Source organism: Ananas comosus, linkage group 3 (genome assembly GCF_001540865.1).
Source record: "Ananas comosus cultivar F153 linkage group 3, ASM154086v1, whole genome shotgun sequence".
Lineage (NCBI taxonomy): Eukaryota > Viridiplantae > Streptophyta > Magnoliopsida > Poales > Bromeliaceae > Ananas > Ananas comosus.
The window spans coordinates 9,648,935-9,660,585 of record NC_033623.1 but is presented as its reverse complement, the minus strand read 5'-3'; the positions used below and the strand labels follow the sequence as shown (position 1 = coordinate 9,660,585).

General features: G+C 35.2%; 1 protein-coding gene across 1 annotated transcript; it reads right to left on the bottom strand.

Annotated features, from left to right (window-relative positions):
• Nucleotides 6,537-7,328, bottom strand: LOC109707948 (auxin-responsive protein SAUR50-like). Its single transcript, XM_020229494.1, has one exon. It carries the CDS (start codon nucleotides 7,219-7,221, stop codon nucleotides 6,892-6,894), a length of 330 nt encoding a protein of 109 aa, XP_020085083.1. The 5' UTR covers nucleotides 7,222-7,328; the 3' UTR covers nucleotides 6,537-6,891.

Genomic DNA, 11,651 nt, shown 5'->3' with positions numbered 1-11,651 from the left:
TACATCGGAGACCACTGTTTCCACCAGTAACTACACAAACTGCCAAAACCTCCAATAACCGAAAGTCACCTGCGACAATCTATAGTCCTAGGTCCAAGACTTTACTTTCCATCTGACCAAAAGATCCAACTGACGATACCAATTCGGCTAGGCAATTTTGTCTCCTCAAACTTAATCCGGTACCAACAGACCACCAAATGCTCTTTGCAAGTCCATCACTTGATGCACAGGTCGCCAATCGCAAAAGCGATACTAACCGTCGGCGATGCTCAACATTTGTCTCCATGAGACCCTGTCGCTGCTGTCCTACCAGGGACCCTAGCGATTGATGTTCCGAGCAACACCAAAAGCATGTCTCATTGAGACCCAGGCGCACTTGTCACCAATTTGACTAGACAAGCATAACATTCCAAGGTTTGCACGATAAGCCGAGCCGCAAACCTTATACGCTATCACACACGGTGACAATCAAAGCCAACAACCATGCTCAAGTCACTCCACAATTGTGATTCTGAGCCTCTCAACAATAGACCGAGACTACTAACCAAACAAACCTTTTAGCTGTGGGAAGCACAACTAAAGAGCTACGAACACCCGGACTCGAACTAGAGTCAAAACCCCTTTATCAGTGACGATCAGTCAACTGTACAAAACCTGCCAAGGAATAACCCAAGGCTCGCTACGTGGTCAAAGATGACTATCATTCTAGCTTTTCCCACAAAACCGTCTAGAGAACACATTGACCCAATCCATAAGTCCTAAACGGGAAAATAGTATTTCGTCCCTCTTTCGACAGTATATTGTCTGCAGCCAATATACTTATCAAAAGAAAAGCGAAATATCCGAAGATCCACTACCAACAACCAGTTGGAAGCGCAACACGTCGAAGTATCAAGCCTCTTGATACCTCTTAACTAAATCAGAAGCTCACAACCAATACTATCGAAACATCGACTTTACAAGTCGACATTCGAAATCAGAACGAACCTGAACCGACTCACAGGGAGTCCTATAACTTTCAACATCCGAAAGTTACTAGCGACACTAAGCCGCGAACTGTACCAACTGAGGCTCTAGAAAACAGTTTCTCTAACCGATTTTCGCACCTCAACCGAGCTATAATCAAAGCTCCGAGAATTCTGGCAATATTTGGAATAACTCGAGTCAAAACGGATCTTACTAAACCATCTACTATCCCCTGACACCAATTTAGGTGTTAGAACAATCGGATACGATGTATGTATCAACAGGGACCTGACACCAAAACTGTGTCAATACGACTCTGGTAGGAAGAATGAACGAGGTAAAGGTCAAAAGATTCGAACCGCTGATTCCAATCAGCAATCAAGGAAGAGAGGTGGGCATCGCAACCCTACCCAAAGATCTGCGGAAGAAACACTAACAATGCAGTCGCCTAAACGACCGCTACCAAACCCTGGGCTACACCCTAATAGCCCCACAGAAGTCATGGTTGTAACTGATCACAGTGCCGTCTCTGTAGAGATACTCGCAACAGCTCTCGTGTCCTAAGTAGAGAGAGTGGCCTGGGCGTCGGCAGTTATGACACTCGCCTAGGCCCGAAAATCTCACTTGGCCCTTCAAGGCCTCACCTGACAGGAGTGGTGTCACGCCCCAATCCCCGCCAATTTGGTCGGGTTCGGGTCACGTCAACAGACGCCGAACGGACAGAGCCTCCCCTGTCCGCCCAAGGCTCTAACAATACATATAATTAGGCAATTAACAAGAGAATTGCAAATATAATACAAGGCTTGCACGAGGGCAAGCAACAACGGAAGCGAAAGCTCTAAGCTAANGCTTTAAGTGAATTGGTTGCGTATTTCTAACAGCTCGAGCTTTTGGGATTAATGGTTAGCGCCAACGATCCGACAATATCGATGAAACTAATTGTCGAGAAGCCTCGCACGTGAAGAGGCAATTTCGCTTGTAGGACAGTATTTATATTTATTATTATTTATTTTCTTCCTCGAATCTTCTCTAAAATTTAAATTAAAAGTTCGAATTGTTTTACAAAATATTTTAATAAAAGATCAGAAAATTTTTTTCAATAGCTATACTACAAAATTTATGTATAAAATAATGACAAAATAATATCGGTATTAGATAAAGTCTACAATTTAAACTTCAAAGAGGCGTAATAGTGATTTTAAAAAAATAGGATAATAAAATATAAAAGTGAATATTTATAGTGAAATTTTCTACATTTTAGCCTCTTTGAAGTTTAAATTGTAGACTTTATCTAATACCGATATTATTTTGTAGTGATTTTAAAAAAATAGGATAATAAAATATAAAAGTGAATATTTATAGTGAAATTTTCTACATTTTAGCCTCTCTCCTGTGGTGATGATAATTAATATTAGAGAGAGAGAGAGAGAGAGAGAGAGAGAGAGAGAGAGAGAGAGAGAGAGAGAGAGAGAGATAGATGAGTAGAAACTGGAGAGGAGCCTTTTTCCTGTGGTCCTATTAATAGAGTGGCAACAAGGACCCTGAAAAGCGGAAAAACTGTACGGAGGAGTTTTTATTAATTGCATATATTTCTATAAAATTTAATTTTTTCTATTTATTCTTGTAAAAATTTTAAATTTTTTAAATTTATCACTGCTATTAGGATTCATTAAAAAAATATATAATTAACTATAGATAAAATATTTAATTCTGATTAGTGAATAAATTAAATTACTTTTTATCCCTTTTATATTATTTGTGATGGTAGAAAGGAGTAATATGACCATCGAAAATTATTAAAGAAATATTTCTATATAGTTCTAACAATTAGAACTTTAAGAGAGACATATTTGTGATGACAAAAATATCATTTTACTTATTTTTTATTAAAAAATAAATAGCCCTCTAACATTAGTACATATCAGAAGGACAAATATGAATATTATTAAACTTTTGTAGGAATAAATATAGAAGTTGAATTTTGTATTAATATATTTGTTATTCGACGTGTTTACAAAAACTATATAAATTAAATTAACCCTTATATTTTTGTTTCCGTTAACGTAGGATTGAATTGAAACTTTGGTTCTTAAATTAAGCTTTGTAGAAGGAAACAGCCAAAAAAAAAAAAAAAAAAAAAAAAAAAAAAAAAAAAAAAAAGCTCTAGGACCACGTGAACATTAATATAATTTAACATCATCAACAGAATTTTCAAAAGCAACATAAGATTATCTGAACTATGCAGTTCGTAATAAATTAAAGCCGTTTTTTGAGAGGATTTTCAAAGTTTAGATGGATTGAGGAGAATTGAAACTTTGATTTACTAAACCTTACGAAAGGATTTGTATATAGAGTAAATAGAATCGAGGGGAAAAAAAAAACTCCGTAAAACTGTAACATAATTTAATATCGCCCACCATGGTTTATCTGAATAATAGAATGCATGTAATAAAAAATTGGTTGCTCTACTCGTTTCATGTTAGTGGTTGATCTTTCAACTTGTGATAGAAAATCTGGTGCTTCTGGCTTTTTGTCCCTTGGATCAGTCTCTTAAATCATTTTTAATTTTTGAATTAATACTATTATTCTGTGGGGACCACTCAACCCTAGAAGTACTATTCAACCTTAGGGGGACCGCAATCATTCCAACCGTGTAATTTTTTATCCAAGGGTCAAAAAATCGAAAGTATCAAATTCTCTATACTTCCGATAGCATAGTAACGCTACACTATATATATATATATATATATAGTAGTACTTGTTTGCTATTAGGAGCACGGAGGCATCCGTGCTTTTAAGCCGTTTTCAATAGTAGAGTTTTCAAATCGACGATCGGTTTTGTTAGACTTGATCTAGCGTATTTGAAGTATGTAAAAAATAAATTTTGCGATTTTTTGATATCATTTACTTAGAGATCGAAAGGGTTTTAAAATCAACGGCTGAAAATAAAAATCTCACAAAAAGTGGTGATAAACTACTAAATTTTTCGATCAGAGAATTGATCTTACAGTATATAGTATAAAGAATTTTCTGTCAAATTTTATCAAATTTCAATATTTTTACATCGTTGGACTTGCAAACCATATACATCAACCATTAAAAATTGTTGATTTTGAAACTTTTCAATCGCTAGGTAAATAATATCGAAAAATTATAAAATTTATTTTTTAGATAATTCAAATACGCTATATCAAGTCGATTTAATAGAGACGATCGTCGATTCGAAAGCTTCATTATCGAAAACGGCTTACATAGGAACACGGAGAACTCCGTACTCGTAATAGCATATAATACCTACTATATATATATATATATATAGAGTGAGGCTACTATGCTATCGGAAGCACGGAGCCTTCCGTGCTTCCAGCTCATTTTCGATGTTGCGCCTTTCGAATCGTCGATCGGCTCCGTTAAACTTGATCTAGAGTATTTGAAGTACCTAGAAAATAAATTGTTATGATTTTACGCGTATCATTTGGCCTAGTGAACGAAGGGCTCAATATCAAACCGGCTGAAAAAAAAATTCTACAAAATTAATAATATGACATTAAAAATTTTAAATCAAAGATATGATCTTTTTATATAGTATCAAAAATTTCCTATCAAAATTTTACGTGATTTGGATATTTCTAACACCGTTAAACTTGCAAACGGCTTACTACGGCTATTAAAATTGTTGATTTTGAGCCTTTCAATCACTTAGGCAAATGATATCGAAAAAATAATAAATTATTTTTTAGGTACTTCAAATACTCTAGATCAAGTTTAACAGAGGCCGATCACGATTCGAAAGTCGCAACATCGAAAACGAGCTGAAGCACGGAAGGCTCCGTGCTTCCGATAGCATAGTAGCCTCACTCTATATATATATATATATATTATATATATAATATATAATATATAATATATATATATATTAAATTGTCTATAGAACTATGCAGGTTGAGGATTCCACCTCCTCTTCTTTCTTTTACTAAAAAATGCTCAAAACTTTTTATGTGTCGCACTCTTTTTGTTACTTTTGAAGTGAAAAGGTCATTTATTTTTCTTATAACCAAGAACCTAAAGCGGCAAACATGCCACAGGGAACACACATGGTGAGACCATATATATATAAAGTCCAATTATTGAATGGCCAAGGTTTGAGAATAAAGTTGATTTATACATATGTATGATGAATGCTTGACTAAGTCACTAAGAGTCCAATTAATTCCATTATTCCCTTTGCTCATTGGATGTTTTTTTTTGTAAAATTTTAGTGGCATAGCTCGAATGTCGCGATATTATAGTTATTATTAATAATGTGTTACTGATTCGATTGGTTCAACCAGTTAAACAATTAAACAATGACATAGATCCATGATTATTAGTTTTAATTAAACCTTGCTTGGAATTTATCTTGTTAACACTTTTTGACCAGTATACCATGATGCTTTCCATACAAAATGGCCCTAATTAATTAGTCATTCTGATTAGTACCTTTCGATTTGTCGACACTTTGATTTGGTTAATTAGTGCATAAGAGAATTAAAATTCTTTTAGCTACTCTTAAACTATCATTGTTCTAAGTGTCACCTTTAGCCTAGCTAATAATGCCAACCCAATTAATCATCCAATTCTTTTTAAAAAATAAATTTTATGTTAAATATAAGAATTTCGACCTGTATATAACGTGTAAGGTTGTATCGACCTTAATTTCTCATTTATGGCTGGCTCGATGATTACGAACTTGTTGCATGTAGCATGTACGTAAAACTATACATATATATTTGTCCCACATACTAGTAGCATCCAGCGTATAAGGGGTGTTTAGCCTAACTTTTGAAATTATAAGTGATTTTCGGATAATTGATTTTGGTTCGGAAATTAATTTTAGTTAGAAGTGGTAAGTGTGTGGCTAAGCCTAGTAGAAAAGTGATTTTTTTAAAATAATTTTATAAAGCTGTTTGGTAAAAAAAAAATTATTTACAAATAATAAATATAATTTTTAAAATTAAAAATTTGAACTTAAAATCTGACATAGAACTTAGAATGTGATATTTGAATTTAAAATTTACGTTTAAAAATTAAAAATTCTAAATTTGAATTTTGAAATTTAAAATTTAAAATTTAGAATTGGATAGCAAAATAAATTACTACTATAATTTTTGTCCACGGAAGATCCCAAAAAAATGTACGTTTGGTGAGAAAAATATAGCATATATCTTAGTTTGACATCTTCTTTGACTCTTAGCTGAGAGGTCATAAAATTTATTGTACATTTCTCATGCATGTGGGTGCTGTTATGAACACACACACAGACACAGAGAAAAACACATCCAAAAGAAAAGAAAAAAAAAAACAAAACAAGTAAAACAAATTTAACCGGAAATGCACTGCAAACTCATTCTAGCTAGTACTGTTTCTGATCTAATTAATGGCCACAGCAGCTGAAATAACTCAGCGAAAGCTTTTTAAAGCCCAAAAAAATAAAAACAAAAATAAAAAAAAATTTCATAATTAATGAAGATCTGAACAGCAACAACCAACCAGCAAGAAAAAGAAAAGGGAGAGAGGAAGCTAACTCAAGATGTCCCAAAGAAGAATTAATTAGAACAAGAGTAGTTGCTTATAGTTACATATTATTTTTCATAGGAGGTACATCATCACCTCCCTCTTCGATCCTCTTCCTAAACTACTCAGCTCTCGCAGTGCTTCTCGCAACAGCAAAAAGCTTCTCCACAGATGTACAAATCGAACTCATGTGTTAGAATCACTACAACACTAACTAATTAAGTTCCCTACTCTAATCAAAGATCCCCCCAAAACAAAAGTAGGAAACACAGTGAGAGAGTGAGAGAGAGAGAGAGAGAGAGATAAATATTGAAAAACAGAATAATTCTGTATCTTCTTCTCTGATCTTCTCTTCTTCTGCGTACTTCTCTTCTACATCACTGCGGAGGCGATGAGTTCGCGGAAAACGACTTCCTCGCAGGGGATCGTAAGACCCATGTCGTGGTCGAACCCGAACTCCTCTTCGGCGCGCCGAAGCAGGGTTTGGAACTCGGGGTGGGAGAGGTACGAGATGGGGACGATGAACCTGCTCCGGTGCTCCCCCACGTACACCGCAAAGTGGCCTTTGGGTACGTCTTGGGGGAGCTTATCGTCTCCTCCTCCTACTCCTTGCTTTCTACCTAAGCTTGAACACCTCTTTAGTATCTGCTTCAGAGTTGTGCCTTGTGGGAGCTTGTTGGAGGAGCACTTCCTTATGGCCATTAGAGGCTTGTAACAAGAAGTGAGTAAGTGCACTGTTAGAGAGAGAGAGAGAGAGAGAGAGAGGGAGGGAGAGGTTGTGGCCTTGTGAGGTGTTAGAAGAGAGAGAGAGAGAGAGAGAGAGAGAGAGAGAGAGAGAGAGAGAGAGAGAGAGTTAAGTGGAAAGTGACATGGGTGGAAGAGGTATATATAGAGGGAGGGGGTTAGAGAGAGAGAGAGAGAGAGAGAGGGAGAGAGAGGAACAAGGCATGTGGGGAGGAGAGAGAAAGAAGGACATGCCACGGGCGAGTTAGGGTATGTGTTGAGATGGAAAGAACATGTTGGGCTCGAAGATTTAACCCTGATGTTGCACTTGTTGAGGACACTTGGCCCTATACCATGTGTATATCCCCCACCATTACATATGCGTATTTTGCTTTCAAAGAGGATTTTGTGCATGGGGGGACCATTTGGCACAGGGGCGCACTGGTCGATTTTGAAGTAGTAATTATGATTCCAGTGCAAAAAGAAACTGTCAAAAGTATATTAATAGTGGGTTTCTTCAATAATATTATCTAAACATCACTTCTTGCACCAGCTATAATAAGATCATACAAATCATAAGTATCCTGTCCTGTGACTAGAGGTCAAAATAGCCGAGTCACGTTCGAAACGACAGAAATCGGCTAAGGCCGAGTCATGTTCGAAGTGGTGTGAGGTTGCTTCGGCCTAGTTACAGTCAAGATCTGTGGGCACTATGTTTGTACGCTTTAAATGAATTAATTGTATATTTCTAGTAAGTCGAGCCTTTGGACTTAACGATTAGCTCCAATAATCGGAAACAATAGTCCTGCATCAAATAAAAAAGAAATTTTGTATTTAAATATAAGAATCATAGGCTCTAATAATAAACATGTTGGAGGTTAGGGTTTTTGGGTGCTTAAAGTATTACACCAAGAGACGTCAAGTTTGGAACGCTCAACAGTGTTACCTCCAGCGTAGGAAACCCTAGATTTTTAAATAAGCTATTGGGCTCCAGAGATATGGGCCTTAATACGCTTTCACTTATTGGGCTTGTATGTGAACATATTATTTGGATTATATTATAACAAAATATCCAATAATAATAATATATCCAACAAAACATTGGGTTTAAACATTTTGGACTAGTAATTTGGGCTTAATGAGTTATCTATGCTAGAGAGTCTAAGATAAAACTTATTCAAATTAGAAATTAGTGCTTTAATATAGGAGAAGTTTTGAGTTAAACATCATTTCAACTTCCTGTAATAGCAAAATCTTCGGATATTTTTCATTTATTTATTTTGTCAAACATCTACTAATTAACTAGCTCCATGGTTCCAAAAATTACACCAAGATGACAGTTACAGCTTTCAAATACATGAATATGTCTCTAACCTATAAAATCTTTTTTCTGCTTTTGATATATGATTCATATCAGATGCATGCATGAGCATCCTTCTGTTTCTGGTGAGAAAAACTGTGAATAGTGTGGTGTATACGTTCCTTGACTTTCCACTTGCTAGCCAAACAAGCTTTTGCTTTCACAAGAAGTTGTTTGATCTTTGGGTAGCAATTAGGATTTGCTTACAACAAAATGTTCTTCCTCTCCTCCGTGCACGCTTTTGATGTAGTTCACCATCTCTGTAGTCATATCCATGTACAACGTGTGATTTTAAGATATTTTTTACAATTCCTATTTACTTTGAAGTCAGTGGCAAACTGATATTCTAGTTATCTAAGGCTCTGATTGAGATTGTAGGGAGATTCTGGTATATCAATGGCAAAGTATAATGAAAAAAAAATACTTAGCTCTTAATTACCGTACGTTATTTTACGTTGTGCATATACAATGGATCCGTAATAATACATGTTTTGCAGTTTTGCCAGAAAACAGAGAAGCATCCCTCTACATTTGCTATGACTTACCAAATGAGCCCTAAATTATGTTAGGAATTTGCTACCCGTTATAATATCGATTCTCTGCAATAAATCTATCATTTGTGATGGTGGCGGGTCTCCAATAAATCACGTTTTATGCGCTTATTATGGTGTTTAAAGATCTCTCACAAATAAATAGAAAAATGGAAGGAAAAAAAAACAGAAAAAACTAATAATTTTGGGACGTTCTGGTGGAAGCACAAAACTTATTGAAGAAGATAAAGCAGCACATGATGGTGCTTACACACATGGCCATCCTAATATCAGGTTCGGTTCCTGCTTCATCTAATTAGTGTGTCGCCCCTGTGTGTGTGTATATATATATATATATATATAACTAGGCTACTATACTATCGGTAGCAGAGAGTACTTCGTGCTACCAAGTTGTTTTCGATGATGCGGTTTCCAAATCGACGATCAGCACCGTTAGACTTGATCTATACTATTGAAAGTATTTAGAAACTAAATTTCATAATTTTTCGATATCATTTACTTATCAAACAAGTAGTTTAAAATTGAACGGCTGAAAATAAAAATCTCATAAAAAATGATGATAAAAAATTTAAATTTAAGATCAGATGTACTGAATTTACTCTAACTAGTGAAAAGAACTTTCTATAAAATTTTCATCGCATTTGTATTATTTTACACCGTTAAACTCACAAACACACCACATCGGCCATTAAAGTTGTCAATTTTGAGATCTTTTGATCACTATTCAAATGATGTCGAAAAAATTTGAAATTTAGTTTTCAAATACTTTCAATAGTGTAGATCAAGTCTAACGGAGCCGATCGTCGATTTGGAAGCCGCATTATCGAAAACAACTTGGTAGCACGGAGCGCTCCGTGCTACCGATAGCATAGTAGCCGGACTCTCTCTCTCTCTCTCTCTCTCTCTCTCTCTCTCTCTCTCTCTCTCTCTATCTACTCTCTTCTCTCTCATCTCTCTCTTCTCCTCTCTCTCTCTCTCTGCTCCTCATCTCATATATATATATATATATATATAGCACAAGAAAGAGCTAGGCTGGTATATTATCGGTAGCACGGAGGTCTCCGTGCTATCAAGCTGTTTTCAATATTGCGGCTTCCGAATTGACGATCGGCTCCGTTAGACTTAATCTACACGCTTAAAAGTATTTGGAAACTAAATTTCATAATTTTTCGACATCATTTACCTATCAAACGACTAATTTAATAATGAACGGCTGAAAGTAAAAATCTCATAAAAAATGATGAAAAAAGACTTGAATTTAAAATCAGAGGTACTGATCTTGCTCTAAATAGTGAAAAGAATTTTCTATAAAAATTTTATCAGATTTGGATTGTTTTACACCATTAAATTCACAAACACATCACATCAACTATTAAAATTGTCAATTTTGAAACCTTTTGATCACTAGCCAAATGATGTCGAAAAATTATAAAATTTTTGTTTCCAAATACTTCTAAAAGTGTAGATCAAGTCTAATGGAGCCGATCATCGATTCGGAAACCGGATCTTGATAGCACGGAGGCCTCCGTACTACCGATAGTATACCGGCCTAGCTTGTACAAAAAATAGAGCTCTACTTGATAATTTAATCACCTTAAAGATAAAATTCATTTAACTTAAAGTAACATAGTATCTTACTATAATTCTACTTTGACTCTAGTAACATAGTATCTTACTGTAAAATTCATTTAACTTAAAAGTAACATAGTTTCTTACTATAATTAAATCTCCACTAATTAGACTCTTAATCAAGGTGAGCATTACCTCTTAACAAATTATACTAACATACTTAGAAGAAGAAACTCCAAATAAATTAAGGCTAAAACTAATAATTTAGAAGATTATTATCAAGCACTTTGCCAACTGTTCTAGGGATGGTCGGTGATTGAGACTTTATTAATCTAGCATGCAGTTGGTACTTCCCGATCTTTTGCAAGAGATCATTCTAATTAAATTCTAACATCCTTTGTTGCTGTTTTTAGTAATTACTGTGAAGAAATGAAATATAATAAGGGTCTGTATGACTCTGCTATAGAGTGTAGAACTAGTAATCTAGATGAAGTGTTATGTATGTATACATTCGAAGAAGTACTAATATAAGAATATTCTGAATGGTTTCTTATGTTAGATCAAGTGGAAGCCATTTTTCGAGTTGATTTCTGAGTGATGAATCTACAGGTTATTGGATGTTAGATTCGAGAACCTTTGGCGGTGCTCCATAGAAATAGAAGAGGCCGAATCTGGTGTGAGAATTACAGCAGGTTCCGGAACCCACATATTGTTATATGCACAATATGAAAGTGTAGGTTCCTGAACACAAGAACTGGGTTCCAAAACAAGACACTATGAAAGTGTAGGTTCCGGTACACCTTTGGATAGAACTTTGTAATTCATATTTAGGGCTTTAAAGTTCCATTGTAAAATTCTACTTGAGACAAAAAATGTGGCAGAGTGGTGTAAGAGGGATTTCTTATCTTCAATCTACTCCTTGTATTTTG